This window comes from Pectinophora gossypiella, chromosome 6 (assembly GCF_024362695.1).
Source record: "Pectinophora gossypiella chromosome 6, ilPecGoss1.1, whole genome shotgun sequence".
NCBI classification, from domain to species: domain Eukaryota; kingdom Metazoa; phylum Arthropoda; class Insecta; order Lepidoptera; family Gelechiidae; genus Pectinophora; species Pectinophora gossypiella.
Genome location: NC_065409.1, coordinates 5,094,311 through 5,115,248, shown reverse-complemented (window position 1 = coordinate 5,115,248; position 20,938 = coordinate 5,094,311). Strand labels below are relative to the sequence as shown.

The 20,938-nt window shown below is 39.0% G+C and overlaps 2 protein-coding genes across 4 annotated transcripts in view; one reads left to right on the top strand and one right to left on the bottom strand.

The window, feature by feature from the left end:
- The window catches only part of LOC126367488 (uncharacterized), a 476,961-nt gene that overhangs the window by 407,186 nt on the left and 48,837 nt on the right, over nucleotides 1–20,938 (bottom strand). The gene's annotated exons all lie outside the window — the stretch shown is intronic.
- Nucleotides 5,240–9,657, top strand: LOC126367454 (uncharacterized protein K02A2.6-like). 3 transcript variants are annotated; one of them, XM_050010965.1, is made up of 2 exons: nucleotides 5,240–6,252; nucleotides 9,559–9,657. In XM_050010965.1, the coding sequence occupies exons 1-2, from the start codon at nucleotides 5,381–5,383 to the stop codon at nucleotides 9,569–9,571; spliced, it is 885 nt and encodes a 294-aa protein (XP_049866922.1). In that variant the 5' UTR covers nucleotides 5,240–5,380; the 3' UTR covers nucleotides 9,572–9,657. The 3 variants fall into 3 exon arrangements, with proteins under 3 accessions (XP_049866922.1, XP_049866919.1, XP_049866920.1); XM_050010962.1 differs by having other exon boundaries at nucleotides 5,240–8,448; XM_050010963.1 differs by lacking the exon at nucleotides 9,559–9,657 and adding an exon at nucleotides 8,251–8,387 and having other exon boundaries at nucleotides 5,240–6,856.

The following is a 20,938-nucleotide window of genomic DNA, read 5'->3' as shown; positions in this document are numbered from 1 at the left end:
AATAAACATCAGGACGGGCATCGATCAGGTTTTACAGCGCGTCCTAATGACGTAATCCCGACCAGGACGCTTTACTGCCGTGTAACGACTGTCTAAATCACGGAACAGAAGAAAGAGGTTGGAAGGGCCAAGGGAGCTTCACACGCGCCAAAAAGTATGAGGAAATAGTTTATACTTCAACTTTGCACTCCACTCTTCCAAATTTTACGACGTACGGACCTCCGTGAAAAGTATATTAAAAGGTCGTCTTGTGTATTACAACCTGCAGGGCATTAAGTCAAATATCGACTATCACGCAATCAGATCTCTCCTTATTGCAGGAAAGTTAAAAACCTTAGTATGTTTGTCTATTTATCAAAAAAATGCTTCTGTATGCAGTATCTTAAGAAACGTAATAATCAAATTTCTTTGCATCACATAAAATATACATTGCCGGTGCAATACAAAGTGGATATGAAATTGAAGAAGCAGTAGAGTTGTCGTAGTTATATTTACAGGAGTAATAGTAAAAGAGAGTCGGATTGAACCGGCGACAGCGATTCTCATACAAAATGCCTTACTCCTCTTTCTTGTATTCCGTGGTCTAAATCCACTCGTGCGCTGATATACCCGGATACTGTTTATCGCCACGATTAGGGCTGTAAAACTTTTTAATGTCTTGGTGTTTTTATCAGACCTAGATATTTGTTTGTTTATGCACTGCTAAAACTAAGTTGCTAACACTAACTTTTTGTTTTTTCATCGGCTATTAAATATAAAGGGCACTTAGTAAATAACAATGAGAGTTAAATAATTATTACTAGATTCCCAAAAATATCTGATTTAGAAATAGGTCAACGGTATTAATCTAACCAAAGCCTATTTATAAATAACGTACCTAACGGTTCAGGTACACAATAATCGAAACTTCTGAATTTTTGTTCAACAAAACACGAGTTATACAACTCTTAATTTTTAAATTTGAATATGGAACATAAATATTTAAGAATTAAAAACCTTATGATGATACCCACAATACTCGTATGTATTTATAATATTATTATTTTTTTTTATTTTCTGTTAATCCTTACGAAACGTACCTACTTGTTTCGTTTTTTGATGAGAAGTGTATAAATAAGTATTCATTCTTCGTCTTTGTTCGCTATGGGTAGACTTTATTGCAGCAGCTTAAACGATCATGTACCAAGCACATTCGCCAAATAGAAATCGACATCTATTCGTTAGTACGAATGTAGTCACGTCAAAGCATGGAAATCCTCCATAAATCCACACAATCAGACTATTCCCTTTATCCACTAAATCAGTTACTGTGTAACCACTCCACTATTTCGATAAACGCATGCCGTTACAGTGCACTGGGCTAACAAATGACTCCACTCGGTCTAGAGGTCAATACAAGCTCGATGAATGACCAATAGCTGACAACCTTAGTGATGCGAACTTATCGATATTTGTGGAGAATCGATTTTCTTTATGGTTCCAGTTTCTGCTTTTTCTATGACATGCCTCGTAACAACATAAAGCACTAAATTTAATTCTCTCTCTTTATTTAAGAGCTGCTCTTTTGTCGGTGGAGTAAACGCCTTCAACAAATTTAACTTGACCTAAATAAAAATATTCCGGAGAATATACCCTGACGTGTAAAGTATTAAAATTGTGAGACAATAGATACCTAGCGTGACTGTTCTAAATATACTCTCTGTTACTCACCGTAATCGCCAGACATTTCCCTGACCTTTTTTTTTTTCGGAAATTGAGCAATTTTTTACAGGAGAAAAATTACAATTTCGATGAGACGTTTTTGAAAAGTTCATCGAGTGCTGTGTCCAGAAATTCTATAGTAGAGACATCTAGTGTACTACCAATAAAATAAAAAAATACATTGAATAATGACTAATAAACACACACTTTACAATAAATAATGTAATAAATTAATGTAAAGAATCTTATCTTATCTTTTAATTTATTAATAATAAATTAATGTGTAATAGTTATTCATTAATTTATTTTTATTAATTTGACTTTATAAGTTTTGCATGATTTATGTAATTTAAATGCACGGTAAACTATATTTTTTGTAACATCTGTCACACTGCATTTATGGAAAATAAAGAATCTTATCTTAATACTTACTTCGGATAACAAAATATACAGTTTTCATATTTTTTTCCATAGTATATCATAAATTTTATAGGTCAATGCCAAATATAAATAACTATGATTACAATGTCATTCTGATTTTGTACCAAATTAGGTAGTCGTCGTAGTAAGTCGAACCCAGTAGTCTCTGCCTACCCCGACGGGAAATACGCATGAAGTAGGCATTATGTATGTATGTAAATAATCCAACATGTCACAGCTCTAGTGCAGGTAATTAAACATCATTTATCATGATAAGCCTAAATAAAGCGAGTAACAAAAACACACATACGTCAAATGCTCAACCCTTTCCATTCATCAAACCAACGGACATTTGTCACCTATAAAATTGATGATCGATCATCGATATGGCCCAAGTGGCACAGCCCAATGGACCGATACGTGTTTTATCGATGGCCGCCATTTTTCACGGGCCAGGCTCTGGCCGGTCGCCTCTTTGTCTCTATTACCAGTACTCGCAAACATGTTGTACCAACATTCGAGGGTTATTCGACATGACCCGATATGAATATATGGCGCAGTTATTGCAAGAAACACTGTATTCTTTTAAAATTTTGAATATATGACACCACTGAGAAGCTTTAATGTAAAATTAGGTCACAACAATTGTTCCATAGTTTCGAAAAGTTACAAAAGCAACAAAGGAGCGCCCGCGCATTCAAGCAATTTTCATAATCTTAACGACCCAACAGAATTTCACTTGTGCAATTTCATGGTGGAATTTCCATCGCGTCTGCGTCATAAATATTTTGTCCGATAAACCGTTCGTTCGACAGCCGCGAGGCGTAAGAAAATGTTAATTAACGAATCCATTGTTTCCCCGCCCGGCGGCTCCAAGATGGTGCCGCTTCCGTTTCCGTCGGCCTTTCTTTATGTGCGTTTCCCGCTTATTTTTCCGTCAGTCGGGTGGAATGGCGGCATTGTGGATTTGCGGCGCTGGGTGCGGTGCGCGCCGGAGTATAATGATTTTAATTTCCTCTAATCAAGAGCCTTCGGCGCGGCTTAAGAATTCTAATCATGCGCGGCTGTACGCCACCGCCGCCGCCGCCGCCGCCGCAGCGGGTGACAGAAACATCAGCACTTATTCTGATTGCGACGAGTGTGGCGCTGAATAATTAATACGCCTTTATTTTGCGTTATACTCCACCGGCAAAACAAAACGGCTGCTCCCCGCGTTTAATTATGAATTGTTTTATATTTCAATCCCTAATGCTTTTGTGCAAACATTTGCTTTCACATCTTTGATATTTTAATGTTGAATATTCTGACACGTTGTAGCCATAAAAACGTAGTAAGTTTAATTATATCGGGGAAGCGCAAAGCCACCCTTTCGTTCAATTCGCATAACGACCACATTTCGGTCGTCTAAATCACGACCACGCCACTTGCAATTAATTTTTTGGCCATTAAAACGGAGCATTTATTGAGATTGCTTTACACAGGGACGTTTATTTCTTTGACTTGCAGAAGCGTATAGAATTACAAACTACTCAATGAGTCAACACAAATCGCTGATTCAGCGAATTTAAACTGTTATAGAAAAACCTAAATATTATATAACAACAGAGATGTATAGCAACTCCTCGCCGTCGAACCCCCATGTCCCCATCTTATCCATTGGAATCTTTTGTCATTTCAGTGACTTCCAATAGAATCCCAAAATCATATTCCACCGCTCGAATCTAAAACCTCCACGCGGGACTATAAATAACACAACCATTTAATACTTAAACCTCTAAGAAGACCTCTGCGTGCCTTTCACCGTCTTGAGATCCCGCTGTTTGCTGCTGCGGTCGCCACACAATTATGGCAACCCTCTTACTTAGCATTCTAATCACTGGCAACACCAGCCACAATACAACGGTTAACGCCGCGGAATTAAGTGAGAAAATATCGAGGTCCCAACGCGAACGAGTTATGTCGCGGACGAGATTCCAATTTAAATTCTTGAAGTTTTTTTAATTTTATCATTGTTATTTTTATAATATACGTAAACGGATATACGTAAGGATATAATATATGTAAAAGAATGTGTGCCTATGTGTGCATATTTGAAATTAATATGCTATAAAATATTTTTTGTATGTTACATACATAAAATTCATAGCGATGTACAAGGAGAAAATACATTATGAATCAGTAATGACTTTATTTTTAACTCGGTAATTGATTCGACTAATCTTGTAGCTTTACAACGATGATTCCTAGTAGAAAGTTCTCAAGTTATTGAAAAATATAACTAGTTAGAATGACTACTATGGTACGGAGGAACATACCCATAGACCCTACTTCTTTCCAAAACGTAAGCTAATTTCCAGAGACACTCATGAGCCCACAGCGCCGTACGAAAGCGCAGCGCAATAAAATGCGAAAAACGATTACAGATCAATGAAGCGTACCTTCCCTTCGGCGCAAATAAACCAAAGTACACACTTCAAATATGCTTTTCTTAATCGTTCTCATAAAACAAAGATCAGCCATCCAGTCAACCCTCCGCGGTGAAAATAAAAAGTAAAAATCCCCGTCGATGTGAGCATATCGCTTTTGATGCGTGCAAAACTCGAGCGAGCCCATTATTAAGCTGCGAGAATTTAGTGCTGGAATCGTTTTTCTATTTGGAGTTTTAAAGGTCTAATATGGTTAGCATTTAAAATAACAGGCTTCGTTCTTGATGATTCACGTCGTCGAGATTCAGTAGTACTAAATTTTCCTTTTGTAAGTAAAATCAAAAAATAAACCATAAAAAAAAGTTACTAGTCAATACGAATCAAATTAAATTCATTAAGTCGCTGTAATTTTTACGGCTAATAGCCGGGACCAACGGCTTAACGTGCCCTCCGAAGTACGGAATCATCTTACTTTTTCGGACAATTGGGTGATTCAAGCCTGAAAAGACCTTACCAAACAAAGGACAGTCTCACAAAGTGATTTCGACAATGTCCCCATCGGGAATCGAAATCGGACCTCCAGATCGTGAGCCTAACGCTCTAACCACTTAAACCACGGAAGCACAAATGGCGCTTTTTTCTAAAACGCAATCGCCATGAATTAGATAGACTCGATATGGTTTCTTGGTATATATGCATGCGCCGCCTCGCCGCCGTACCGATCAGCTGTACGCAGTAATAAACTAGCCTACTATTCAAACGGTCGTTTCATTCTAATACATAACAATTGACGACGAGGTGTTAAACGAATACCCACATTATTAAAGTAAAAGATGGCTTATGTCGGATTATTGCCTATTTTCGATTATAAAACATGTGAATGGGCGTTGTTTAAAGGCCGTTTAACGCAGTATTTAAAAGTGAATAACGTGAATGAAGAAAATAAGTGCGCGATCTTGATAACACACTTGTCCGATGACTCGTATAGGTTGGTGCGTAACCTTGCCTACCCAGATTCTGTGGATGAATATACTTATAAAAAGCTAGTCTTATTACTCGACAATCACTTCAAGCCCAAGAAGTGTACGTACGCGGATAGGGCGAAATTCTATGGAGCATCTAGGCATCCAGGCGAAAATCTAGGAGACTGGGCGGCACGACTTCGTGGTCTAGCAAGCTACTGCGAATTTGGATCTGCTCTGGATACGGTTTTGACCGATCGATTCATCCTCGGCTTGGGGCCAGGTCCCGAACGTGACAAGCTCTTTGAGCAAGGTCCTTCCATTCTCAAGATTGGGCAGGCATTAGAGATGGCAGAGCAGGCCGCCAGCGCGAGGGAGGCGAAGACGATGGTACTACCTAAGTTGGATTACAAAGAGGAGCCCATCTATCGAGCGTCGATGGGAACTGGTGGTGGGCGCGGCCTGAGCGCAGGCCAGGCGGGCGGCGGAACACACGCGCCACTTCGCGACCAGCGCACCGCTACTGGGGAGGGCTCACGATGTGCCGTATGCGGTTTGAAGAACCACTCGTCCAAGAATTGCCGATACAAAAACTATAAATGTCAAAATTGTGGTGTAAAGGGCCACTTAAAAAAGGTTTGCGGAAACAAAAATTCACGCGTTAATAACATAACGTGTGATGAACAAAGTGAAAGTGAGAATGAGGTTTTGTGTTGCCAGGAATGTCAAAATTTCAATTTAAGGTACGTTACGAATAAACCTTTAGAACTTAATCTTGTACTGGGAAAACGTGATATTACGATGGAGTTAGACTCGGGGTCGGGTACGTCAGTAATTTCAGAGCAGATGTATAGGGAATTATTTTCAGACTATAAGTTACAGTATTGTAACATTAGGATGTGTTTGTACAACGGACATAAAATCTCTCCGGAAGGGTATTTTAATATTGAGGCCACATTTAACAAGCAAAGTAAGAGGTTAAAAATCTTCGTCGTTAAAAATGGAGGCCCACCACTTCTTGGCCGCGATTTTATGTCCGCGTTTAATTTGGTCTTAACAACTAAAATAAATAGCATAAGTGATGTACATGATACTATAGATACATTATTGGAACAATATTCTGAATTGTGGTCTGACGAACTTGGCACATTTAATAGTTTTAAAATTAAATTACAGTTAAAAGAGGATGCTTATCCAAAGTTTTACAAGCCACGTAATGTACCTTTTGCTTTAAAAGATAAAGTGACAGCGGAATTGGATAGACTGGTAGGATTAGGTATATTGGTCCCAGTTAATCACTCTGATTATGCAACACCGATAGTTCCAGTTCTCAAAGAAAATGGGAAGGTAAGAATCGCTGGAGATTACTCAATTACACTAAATAAAGATTTAGTTATAGATAAATACCCCCTACCGAGGATCGAAGAAGTTTTTGCAAAACTTGGGGGCGGAAAATATTTTACTAAAATTGACTTAAAGAATGCGTACAATCAGTTTGTATTGGATGACTCATCACAAGATCTGACAACTATAAACACAATGAAGGGACTGTTCAAGTATACTCGTTTAGTATACGGTCTAGCTAACGCGCCAGCAATCTTTCAAAGATCAATGGAAACTATTTTAGCGGGACTCGAGGGTGTTAGTTGTTGGTTAGACGATATTTGCATTACAGGACCTGATGATGTTACCCATATGTCTCGGTTACGTGAAGTTTTACGCAGGTTGAGTGGGGCCGGATTACGGTTACGAAAGGAAAAATGCGAATTTTTCAAGAAAAGTGTAACTTATCTCGGTTACGTAATCGACGAAGCAGGGCTACATACTTGTCCCGACAAGGTAAGGGCTATTATCGACGCGCCGGAGCCAACAAACGTAACGGAGATAAAAAGATTTGTCGGTGTAGTTAATTACTACAGGAATTTCATTCCAAACGCGTCGGTTATAATGAGTCCGTTGTATGACTTACTTCGCGCCGACGTTAATTGGGAGTGGGGTGAGCGCCAGCGGAGCGCGGTGGCGGCCGTGAAGCGCGAGTTGTCATCGGAGCGCGTGCTGACTCATTTCACGCCGGGCGCGCAGCTGGTGCTGGAAGTGGATGCGGGGCCGGCCGGCCTCGGCGCAGTACTCTCGCAGCAGGCACCTGACGGTATCTTGCGTCCGCTGGCATTCGCGTCCAGGTCGTTGACGGCGAGCGAACGAAATTATAGCCAGATCCATAAAGAAGCCACGGCCGTTATATTTGGCGTTAAACGCTTTCATCAATATTTATTTGGAGTGCAAACACCTTTTATACTAAAAACAGATCATAGGCCATTGTTGACTATTTTCGGGAAAAAGAACGGAATTTCTGTAACTGCCGCTTTACGTTTACAAAGATACGCAATTATTCTTTCTGCGTATAATTATACGGTTCAATATATAACCAGTAAAAACAACGTGATTGCAGATTATTTTTCCAGAGCGCCGCTGCCGTCAATGGACAACGAGAGCGAACGAGATAGTGGTCATTCTTTTCTTTTCCTTGACGCAAATATTAAACCAGTTTCCTATGACGACATAAAACAGGCTACCGCTAGCGATAAGGTGTTATGTACGGTGATTAAATATATGAGTCACGGTTGGCCGCGCAAAATAAGTTGCGCTTCAATAAAATCTTACTATCATTGTAAATTAGATTTAGAATTTCATGAGGGTTGTTTGTTTAGAGGGCATAGGGTGGTAATCCCGGAAATTTTCAGGGAGCGTATGTTAGAGGAGTTGCACTCGGCACATTTTGGCATCGTTAAGACCAAAAGCGCGGCACGCGGACGTATGTGGTGGCCGGGCATCGACGGCGACATCGAGCGCTGGGTGGCATCGTGCGGCGCCTGCGCAGCCTTGCGGGCCGCGCCGCCTCGCGCTTCCCCCGCGCCCTGGCCGCGCCCGCCGCGCGCATGGTACCGACTGCATATTGATTACCTATCTATTGGGTCGAGCGTATACCTAATCATTATCGATGCTTATAGCAAATGGTTAGAATGTCTGTATATGGATCGAGGCACGAGTACGCAAGCTTTAATTACACAACTAAAAAAAGTATTCTCAAGTTTTGGTATACCAATTCAAATTGTCTCAGATAATGACATTAAAATTTGTTCCTCCGAATTCCATGAATTTTGTTCCAATAATGGTATACAATATTTAAACTCGCCAATCTATCACCCATCGAGCAACGGCCAAGCAGAAAATTCAGTAAAAACGTGTAAGAAAATGATCAAATGCATTATGTCGGGTGATAATTGTAATACTATTTCACAACAGAAACGAGACGAACTTTTACTGGGTTTCCTGTTTGATTATAGGAATAACGTCCATTGCACCACTGGCTGTACACCGGCTAAATTAATGTTTGGGAGGGATTTGAGATCCCGATTAGATTTAATTTTACCGATTAAAATAAATAAAACAGGTGTGCAGCAGGGGGAGCAAGGGACGAGTGATAGGTGCTTTGATGTTGGTGACGTTGTATGGGCAAAATGGTTTGTGGCAAGAAAGGGTAACTGGTCTAAGGGTAAGATTGTAAAAAAAATAGGCAATCGAATGTATGAAATATATTTCATTGATCATAATGTTATCAAAGTAAGGCATATAGACCAAATAATTAGAAAGGCTGAAATGGTGGATAATAGCTTGAACAAAACAAGACCAAGCACTTCTTTGAGCCAGCCGCCTATGTCAACACCGTCAATGTCAACCACTACGACCTCAGAGGTGTCACAACCTATCATTGCCGAAAATGAGGGTCAAGTGTCTGAGGACCAAAGAAACGCGAGAGAGGTTTTTGAGGATGCGGTAGAAGATACAGTAGAGGATGACTGCAATGAGGTATTATCAAATAATCCAGGAAGTTTGCGGGAGGCTACGCCTGTCGTTGCTTCACGTGACGTACAACCAATTACTGACAGTGTCGGGACACCCAAACGTTTTTTAAGGCCAAGAAATGTTATAGACTATAAGAAATACTTTTAATTTGCATTAGTGTAATGTATCTAAACTGTTGTCGACAGGTTTACAAATTAATGCGGGAGGAATGGTATATATGCATGCGCCGCCTCGCCGCCGTACCGATCAGCTGTACGCAGTAATAAACTAGCCTACTATTCAAACGGTCGTTTCATTCTAATACATAACATTTCTACTTTATTTCGCATCAATCAAACAGGATTTCTATTATGGAAGTAATAATATATGGAATTTCTGTCATAGTACAGGAATAATTATTTACTAAACATAGACTAGCCGCAGTCACCTCAGATCAGTAAGTACCAGATTTTTACCGCAAATTGTTTGCTACCCCCACAAGCCGGTATTGTTTGCGATCGCACAAGGAAGTTATTATTATAAAGAATTGCAGCAAATACAAATTACGACACATCCCCTGCACTCTCGCGTCTAATTTGCGTAAATGATTTCCGATAGGAGTTTAGCTTTCATTTGTATGGCTACATTGGAAAAGTAATAAATATCGGCTTTTCAAAATGGGCTAGACTTTATATATACAAAAAGTTTGCAACTTTTAAGAATACTTATTGATAAGTATTAATTAAACATAGCCACATTTTTGTTTGGGAAACAGACAGTCAGTTACGGAGAATCAAATATCTGGAATGGATTAAGTATTATTGAAATGAGTCATGATCTTCTTCTATTCTCTCTCTCGCTTTTAACACCGAAGTTGGTGTCGGTCATTATTATTTTATTTATTTATTTACATTTCACGATATTACAGTGCAGAAACTCACACGACAGAAGGAAAAGTAGAAGAATTAGTCTTTATAATTTGAATGTTTTTGAGTACAATTTTATATTATACTAGCTTTTGCCCGCGACTTCGTCCGCGTGGCGTGTTATATAAGAGAGAGATCTTTGTGTGTGTGTGGGAGTGCATATCAAATTTCAAGCATCTAACTTATGCAGTTTAGATTTTTTCATACAATTTTTTCCCAATAACTCCCATTTTTCAAAATACAGCCAAAAATAAACTTTATATTTACTAAGGTATGCATGCATGCTAGATTGAATCAATTGATTGAATTGATTTTTTTTTAATTGATTGTTCATTGAGTTTTAATTTTAATACACACTTCCTCTCTTCCCTTCAACGTTGCTGTGCCCTACAGGGTCCATGTTTTAGTTCCTATGCCTATGTAACACCCCATTGTACTACATGGAATGCAATAAATAATTTAATTGAATTGAATTGAAAACATCTATCTTACGCGGTTTCGTTTTTTTCATACAAATGTTTTTTTCCCGCTAACTCCCGTTTCCGTGGGAATTTTGCAATATCCTGTTGCAACTAAGCTTTAAGTTAACTAAGGTACCTGCATGCCAAATTTCAAGCGTCTAAGCGGTTTAGATTTTTCATACAAAAGGATTTTCCCGCTAATTTCCGTTCCCGTGGAAATTCCGGGAATTCCTTTCTTAGTGCACCTCTACGGTACCTAAGCTATGTCCCTTCCAAATTTCAAATGCTACATTTAGCCGTTCAGGCTATGCGTTGATATGTCAGTCACTGAGTCAGTCAGTTTCTCCTTTTATTTAGATTTGATTTTTTCATACAAATGTTTTTTCCCGCTAACTACCGTTCCCGTGGGAATTTTGTAATATCCTGTTGCAACTAAGCTTTACGTTTACTAAAGTCAAACGTCTAACTTGAGTGGTTTAGATTTTTCATACATAAGGATTTTCCCGTTAATTCCCGTTCCCGTGGGAATTTCGGGAATTCCTTTCTTAGTGCACCTCCACGGTACCTAAGGTACCTGCATGACAAATTTCAAACGTCTAACTTGAGTGGTTTAGATTTTTCATACAAAAGGATTTTCCCGCTAATTCCCGTTCTCGTGGGAATTTCGGGGATTCCTTTCTTAGTGCACCTCTACAGTACCTAAGGTATCTGCATTTCAAACGTCTAACTTGAGTGGTTTAGATTTTTCATACAAAAGGATTTTCCCGCTAATTCCCGTTCCCGTGAGAATTTTGGGAATTCCTTTCTTAGTGCACCTCTACGGTACCTATGGTACCTGCATGCCAAATTTCAAACGTCTAACTTGAGTGGTTTAGATTTTTCATACAAAAGGATTTTCCCGCTAATTCCCGTTCTCGTAGGAATTTCGGGAATTCCTTTCTTAGTGCACCTCTACGGTATCTAAGGTACCTGCATGCCAAATTTCAAACGTCTAACTTGAGTGGTTTAGATTTTTCATACAAAAGGATTTCCCTTCACTACTCTGCTCCTATTGATTGTAGCGTGATGAAAAGTATACTATAACCTGTCCAGGAGTGTGAAGAATAATTGTACCAAGTTTCATTAAAATCCGTCCAGTAGTTTTTGTTTCTATAAGGAACATACAGACAGACAGACAGACAAAAATTTTACTGATTGCATTTTTGGCATCAGTATCGATCACTTATCACCCCCTGATAGTTATTTTGAAAAAATATTTAATGTACAGAATTGACCTCTCTACAGATTTATTATAAGTATAGATGATTTACCTATATTAATGTATACATACAACAACGTAGCAAATTATAATCTAATCGTAATTTTTCAAATAAAGCCTGTCCCCATGATCCTCTCAGTGTGTACTAATTTAAGCTCCCTTTAAACGATTTTTGTTAAGGGGAATCCGTCGCCGTAGGTATCGGCTCCTCAAAGTTGAATTGGCTTAAAACCTCCCGGCGGATGTGTCATTATAATTTTCTAGGGAGAGATGACGGATCCCCGGTCGCAGACTCTCTCTCCACAATTATAATACCGTAAGCTATTTTAATCTTAACTTAGTTAAAAATCTTGCGGCCGGCTACATTACCATTAATCACTTCTGACAGCGAGTGTAATGGATAGTACTATTTATAATTAACGCTCTATGCTTTTTTGCGAAGTGAAAATTGAAGTCTGACGTACTGGGAAGCCTTTTCAGTTGCTGCTCCAACATTAGCATAATAGCTAATTTTCTAAATGTAAAGTATCTCATGCATACGAAGATAGATGAGCCAAATCCAATACATGGTTATTATTGTATTCAAAACCGAAACAATCATTATTTCGAACACCAAAGTTCTTTGTAAAATTGAGTTAAAATTTTACGTTTCAAACCAAATCAATCACAAAGGCCTCACACAAATTAAATTTATTATTTCATAAGAAACAAAGGAAATACCTCGGTCGGGCAACAAATCTAAAGCTTAATTGAACGTCGACATTGAGAGATTTCAATTCAATTACTAAACCATATTTAACGAAATCCAATCCCCTTTCCCTCGCGGAATAATATTATTTATTCACAAAAAATAATACAAAACGCGGTTCGGAGGCACCCGACGCTGTTGGTTTAGCCGAGATCATTCGATGTAAAAGTTGGCTGGAGCCGAGCAGGAAGAAAACTTGGATAAGCGAAACCCTCTAAAAAATGATTGATGCTATAGAGCGCGGGGCGATCGCTCACCGTTTCGCTTCGAAAATTTTAAAACGAATAAACGTCGAACGTTTGAAAATTGGAAAGATCATTAGCGCTATATCGGTGCTGCGAGCTGATTCATTATTGCGATGGAATTACGCATTTTTGCTTGGCAACCCTCGCCCCTTATTATTGGCTGAACGTCAATCATAGCGCACAACAATAATGGAATTTAAAAATACAGTAAGCCAATATTTTCGGTATTGAGAGACGTAGAAATAGACGATTAGATTTCCGCCGCTCCGTGTAAACACAACTGCGCTGCAATCAAAGAGCAGTCGATAGCAGACAAAAGCTCCGTTCACATTGCAATCGCGTATAACCAATTTCCTAACGTATTGGAAACATTGAACAATTGTTTGAAGACATGTTATTACACGGCGTTTAGCCTGGGAGTGGAGTAACAAGCGTTTGTTTCTGGGCTCTTTGTTCGGGTATAACAATTAGGCAGACAAAGCGTCGGCCGGCGCTATCGCGACTCGCGCGCACAATGCGACCGCGACAATGCGCGCTCAATATCTTTATGCTCCTTGCAGCTGAGGCCGATGCACCCTGAATCAGACTTCTTGGTACGTTTAAGGTGAGTGTAGACTTTCTAATGTCTAGAGATGAAACTCTCGTATTTGTGTAACGATATCTTCGCTTATAAACTACGAACGAGAATTTTGGAGTCACTTTTTCACTGTGGTTTATTCGTTTTAACGAAGTAGACTTCAATTTGGTATTATTTATAACTTTGTTAACATGTTCAGAGTACAATGCTTTTAGTACAACAAATATAAAATCTCTTATGGTACTAGTAATTATAATCAGAACAGAACACTCACCAACACACATAGATTCACGCCAATTCGCCGCATCCACTCGTTGAAGCCACTGAATATACATCGGTTTCCATGTGTACCATCTTACCAGACTTTTGCTAATACCAACATAATTAATTTACTATAATAAAAGACTCACCAACATACCTCTAGCACGTATCAAGTCTGCCCGAGATTCGCGTCAGTCCGCCGTCCTGTCTCCCGGCACTCGTTGAATGCACATCTGATGTTCTATGTGTACCAACATAATGGCCGCATAAAGGAAGGAAGTTTCTACAGTCTTGTGGCTGTCTTGCTGTTTGACTGTATCTTGTTACGATACAATGCTATAGTCTGAAACGTGGAAATGTGACGTTAGTTTTTATGTTTGAAAACGGTTAGTTTCAATAAAAAGTTACAGTTACCTAATGTCTACCTATAAAGTTTGTCAGGATTCTAACTAGAAGACAGAAATACAGACCGAGATAGAGCAAAAAAGCCTACCTGCATCTGACGTCAAACGTAATAAGTGAAAAGTTTAGTTTTTTTTTTGACGTTACTTGTTTTAGATTTGCCGCAGATGGCATTAACTATTTGGCCGGACAAAACTAAAAAGTTTAGTGCAATCCTACATTACTTAATAAAAAATAGGCCTATAATAAAGAGCTAATCACCGTCTAACTATCCAAAGCTGTGCACAATAACGCGGGTGTGATGACGTCACACCTGTGTGGCGCGTAATCGCATGAAGAGCTAATTGTCTGCGGATGCCGCAGTAAACATACACCACGTTTACACGATACATACAACTACTGTACGGATCTACGAAACTGGGGAGTAGTAATTTTGTTTTTATTTAGAACGAATATTATTTACTAATATTTCAAAATATCTAAGACAAACCTAGGAGGAGCCGTGGTAGCCCAGTTGGTTTCTACCAGCAAGTGTTCTCGCTTGCGTTTCACTTTGAGGTCATCGGTTCGAATCCAGCACAGGCCTAAACCAATAATTGTCGAATTTGTTTTCGAATTCATGTTTGGATCATAAATTATTATCATGTGCTCCGTGGTGAAGGAAAACATCGTGACGTAACCCACATCCCCGAAAAATGAATTTTTGGAGGTATGTGACTCGTAACCTGTATTGGGCTGGTTTTCCCTTCGTGGGTTGGAAGGTCCCTGCCAATGAGTTGGTCCTGTCAACTCGGATCATCTTACTTTCGGACAATCAGGTGATCAGCCTGTTATATCCTAACCAAACTAGGGACCACAAAGTAATTTTTGTGATATGTCCCCACCGGGAATCGAACCCAGGACCTCCGGATCGTGAGCCCAACGCTCAACCACTCGTCCGTCGTCGTCCGAAGTCATTGTAAAATTACCCTCCATTAAGTCAGAGTTCACCTTCGTACCTCCACGTGCACTCATCACACCGCCTATCACATATGCACGATTACGCTAACCGCCGATCCTGTAAGGGATTACTCTGATTTAATTCCTACTGATATTTACGTTCGCGTTTGACGACAATTTGACTTAATAAACTGCGCTGCTCCACATACATGTGATTAGGGGTTTGACTCCGTTATTAGTATTACCTTTCGCGTTCATTGACTGATGTGTGGATCGATTTTATGTTTGATTAATCAGAGATTTTACTTTTCGATTGTGTAAATGTATTTATAATCTTTTACATATTTTCACAGAATCAATAGCCTAAGCATTTGCAACCACTGCTGGATAGGAAACTATGTTTATATTCTCTCTACATTTTTGTTAAACGCTGTAACAATTATACTCGTACTGTTTGTATTTTTATAACTTTCACGTACTAAAGGAAAACATTAATATTAGCAGAAACATTGAATGTATATTACGTTTTAAGTAAAATTACAATGCTTTGTAGTTCAAAATCTATTCGACATCAAAACGTCCGTTAATACGACTTTGTTTCACAATGACAATTTAATCCCCCTAGTGTGAAGTTATTAGAATAATTTCTGTAATAAAACGTTGTTACGTCAACATAGTCGGTTAGAGCATTTTTATGTTCAGGGGGAATGCGAAACAGAATGAGTGCAGTCTGTATGAAAATCGGGGTTATGTTTTACAGTGGACGTGAGAGGAATAACGGAGTCTTTGGAACAAAGTGCGGCGTAGCTGAGACGAAGTTTTTGTGTCGCGGAGACGTGCTACGGCGTAGCAAATATGCTACGACATGTATTTTCAAATGAGTGTGTTTGTTTCTGAAAGTTTTATGTAATCAAATAAACAAGGTATACATTACATAAATAAGAGTACATTTTATCTTTATTTTGCTTTTATGCACACAGAACCGGTAAAGCGGGAGAAGTCAGCGGGGGCAAGGAATTTTCTTTGCCATTTCCTACATAATCCCGCGTCGCACTTTTTTTACTAGTTTCACAGCTTTCACTTAATTACTCATACTGAATTCGAGCTGTAAATCAGTTTTAAATCATTCTTTCCAACTTTTAATAACGTCTTAATTTTGTTAGGAAAAAACTAAGTTCGTCATAGATGAACAGCGCACGCGCCGCGTCCTCGCCGACGTTTGGCATTTTTTTGTTATTCATGGGGCGATCTGCGCGCAGTGTTTTATATGAGCGACGATCGAGTATCAATTTTTACCCGACCCGTATTAGCATTCCCTAGCCTACATTGTTTTACTACCGGGGTGGGAAAACGGAATTTTTGTTAGTTATTGATGTTGTTTTTTCGGATAGAAATGAACATGTAACGTGCTTGCTCTTGTCTATTACCAAAGTAATAAAAAAGCAAGATACATTGAATGGATGAAAACTTCACGTCATTATTTTGGAGTATTTGTTATTTAGACTTTGACTAGTGCGGAAGAAGCGAAAGTGGTGTATCAGAATCGGATCGTGGAAGTGGAATTCCAGTCCTAAATACTCATATTTATCTATCTCCTTCCATCGTGTGGGTTGTGAGGTGGATTACCATCCCCATCAACCCTGGTATCAGAGTTACTATTGAGCCGCCAAAGGCCCCTGACATGGCTCATGTAACGACTGCTAACTTACATCAGTAAGTAGTAACCGGAATCAACGGCTTAACGTGCCTTCCGAAACATGAATCATCTTACTTGACGGACAATCAGGTGATCAACCTGTAACGTCCTAACCAAACTAGGGATCACAAAGTGATTTTTGTGATATGTCCCCACCGGGATTTGAACCCGGGACCTCCGGACCGTGAGACCAACGCTCAATCCACTGGAGGCTGTTATATTAACATTTACATCTTTACATAAATACAGTCATGGAATTATATCCATAAATGTATATACTGATAGGTACAGGTTAAACTCATCTAACTTTTTAGCGTGGATAGAACTGAAAGCCGTAAGTTTTGTTGTGTGTAAATAATAAAAAAATAAAAATCTTTAGAACGTATGTCATATACACAATAGAGAATCGGCAAGGATCATTCTAAACTAAAAACTGCACGAAACTTTAAAGGAAGACATGTCAGCAAATCTCCCAAAATGCAGTATAAAACCCACATCAGCATATCAACGTAGAGCAGTAATTAAAGAAACAAGGTTCACATGTTGCCGGGGGATCCCCAAAGCCATCTCAGCTCGTTTCTGCTGTTATAGTGTGAGACGGGAGCACTAGGGCCTTACATTGTGGGGATAACCACTGGTGCTAGAATTGTTGCGAGCGTGTAGAAGTGTAAAAACGTGTTAAAACGTTTCTTTTCACTTACAAGTACTATATTTTTGCATTTGATCCTAGTTAATGGCATTTGAGGTGAATTTAAATAATAGTAATAAGTCACGTCAAAAAAAAAACTTTTGACTCCAATCTCGCCAAATGGTAAGTGAAGATTTAATAGTATTTGCCTATGCCATGCCTGTTCTCTCTAGCAACACCCACTTCAGGACCCCGATACCGACCCCGCTGGCATAGTCGACGATTACCCTCAATCAGCCCTTATCGCTATCGACCCTCTAGGGTCGATTAATTTTTTCAAATATTTTCCTCTCAGACGACGCCCTGAGCTGAGGTTCGCGCCCAACTGGACCTCCTGTTGGCCTGTTGTCTTAAACGTTGTACCGGGTGAGAGCCTTCAGCGCTCTCCATTTGTCCGGCCAAGTAGTTAATGCCATCTGCTGTAAATCTACAATAAGTCACGTCAAAAAATCTGGCAACACAGACTGCGGCATGCCATTCCATTCCTTTGCCGTTCTATTTATTTTACATTTTTATGATATAACAATAACTATACAGCTTTTAAAAAAAAATACTTGCAAACATTTCAAAGTAATGAAAACACAACTTTTCTACACTTCCCTCCAATGTTGCATATTCTAAATTCAAATTTCAGCTTTCCCACAAAGACACGTTTACCAAAAGGCTTACACTATTCTAAGCATTCATTTAGTAGTGCCGTATGCGCTTATGAGTGTTCATTAAAGATACGATAAAGACGCCGAGGAGAGAGACGACGCCGGTTAAATTGGCTCCCTTCTACACCAACCAGACACCCGGTAAATGGTGGTGGATTCAATTGTAAATGTAAACTAGTCGCTAAGATACCATAGTCCTTTGTCGTCACATTTCTAGCGTTATCCCATTTTGAGGCTCCGCTTACCTAACCTGAAGTTTTTACAGGTCAGGTTTTTTTCAAGAAGCGACTGCCTGTCTGACCTTCCAACCAGCCCAGTACAGGTTAGATCACATACCTCCGAAAATACATTTTTCGGGAATGTGGGTTTCCTCGCTATGTTTTCCTTCACCGCTGAGCTCGTGATAATCATTTATGATTTGAACAAATTTTTCGAATTCAAAAAACGATTTCGAAAAATAGGTAAATAGGTTTAGGCCCGTGCTGGATTCGAACCTGCGACCTTACAGTGAGAGTCAAGCATTCTTCCAACTGGGCTACCAAGGCTGTATACATAAACTCAAGCCTATATCCCACCAGGGTAAGTAGAGACGATGGAATTCCATTTACTTTGATCCTGACACAGTTTTCGCAAACTAAAAAACAAAATAAAATAAATGCATATGCACGTAATTAGATGTTTTACGGAGAAAACGATCGTATTATATAGTCTTGAATATCTCGGCCAGCAATTACCATTTGGCCGAACCTATGAAGAGCCTACGGAATAAAGGTATGAATTGGGTCGTGGACTAGATTTAAGATTAATGATTAAATTCTGATTACTAAATAAAGACAAATCTAAAACTAACGAAAAACTAACTAATCTAATACTAAATTTAAAACTAATCTAAAACTAAACATTTTATTTTTTCTATTTAACTTATTAATGAATTTTAATCAACAAAAACGTAATAATAAGTCCGACATTTTATCACGTTTTTATATGACGTCACAGTGTGCTTTTTCATACAAATTCCATAGTAATTCTGTGTTTTGACGTTTAGTAAAAAGTAACTGATTTGACTAGTTGGAAACTAGCCTATTAATAAATTTAAGTTTCGAACAGTAAATCCGTATTTTTTCAAGCTACTGTCTAATTCCCGCGGTTATTAAGTCAGTCGCGACACCCCGATTTCCTCAAATGAACGTTCATTTCTCAGATATAGTGGTGGAGCTAACTATGGCTGTTAATTTAAATTTAGTATCTCGCCGTAATGAACGCGGATGATTGTTATAATGGCATAGCGGGGCTCACTGTTCAAGTGTAGGTGGTGTGAGTTCATTAACTGCAACTAGGAGGATGTCTGTCCTTTGTATTGAAGGTATATGTATTGAAATTGCGGGTTTTAAAAAGGTAAAAGCAGAATAAAATTAAATACTTATTTAGACGCTTGTTGTGCAGACACTCGAACTCTGTAGTGTAAGTGTCAACTGGCACACGTATGCGAGTTACCACCTTACCCGTATAAAGGGCTATACTTGCTTAATATACTTTAGGTGTTTATGTTTTACTCCGAATTAGCGTGCATGTATGAAACGATTGATGAATGTTGAGGAAGCAAGAGAAGTATGTCGGGATTGAAGGAAATGGAATTCCATAGTCTCTGCTTGCCCCCGTAGGAAATAGGCGTGAGTTTATGTACGTATGTATGTTATGTTTTACTTAGATACTTATTTGTTTTGGTCACTTTGGTCCTGTGGTACACCGGCTTCTCAATCGGGGAGCGCCGGTGAACCCCAGCAACGGACTTGCACCAATGAGTTATTAATTTATATCAAATGCAGTTTTCACTAACACAGTTGGCTCACCTATCACTGAAAGCTCGGTGAGGTGTGGGTACTTAAAGTAAGGCCAACCAGACGAGATAAAGAATGTAAACAAAGTTTTAGGGGTTCAAAATATTTTTATTTGAATAAATTATCATAAAGTTCGAATTTTAATCGCTGTCGTCTGTACTAGACAAAGATGATTCGTCGAAAGAGTCCAAGTCAGCTGTTTATGATAAAACTATCTATAGTATTATCAATCATGTTGTCAATACTGTGTTTAAATCAACAACTACTCACAATAACAGCAAAAATCACAAATAAACAGCTGCGATACTGACTTCTTTCCTGTACCACGAAACATACAACGACAGCAGTCGTTGACCAACTAATGCAACTCAGTAAAGGTCCGCTTGTTTACGTTTTTTATCTCGTCTGGTTGGCCTGACTTTAGTTCATCTTGTGTTGGATGTACCTCTGACTACCCCAATTGAGATATAGTCGTCAGCTTATGGTATGTTACGTTATTTATTAGCCTACTTGATCCAACTGCGGGTAGACTCCCTCGTCCTCCACGTCTTCGAGGTTCTGTCTGAGCTCCACCGGCTCCACCGGACCTTTCCAAAGTTATCGTACTTGGTTCAAGGACAAATAAAGAAAATATCTCTTACAAAAACTTAAGACATTGAATTCTTTATATGTGAAAAACTATATTTGTATACTCTACTGTCCTGTCGTTAGGTCGCAGTATGTTCATAATTAGTTTTTCACAAGGTCACAAATTAATCTTAACCTTGAAACAGTCTTAATCTCAAGAGGTCAATCGATACTTACAATCCATAATATGAAGCCTTCACATTTGTTCGCTCACGCCTCTTATGCAAATTTATATCAGACGCAAGACGGAGGCAATTTTTAATT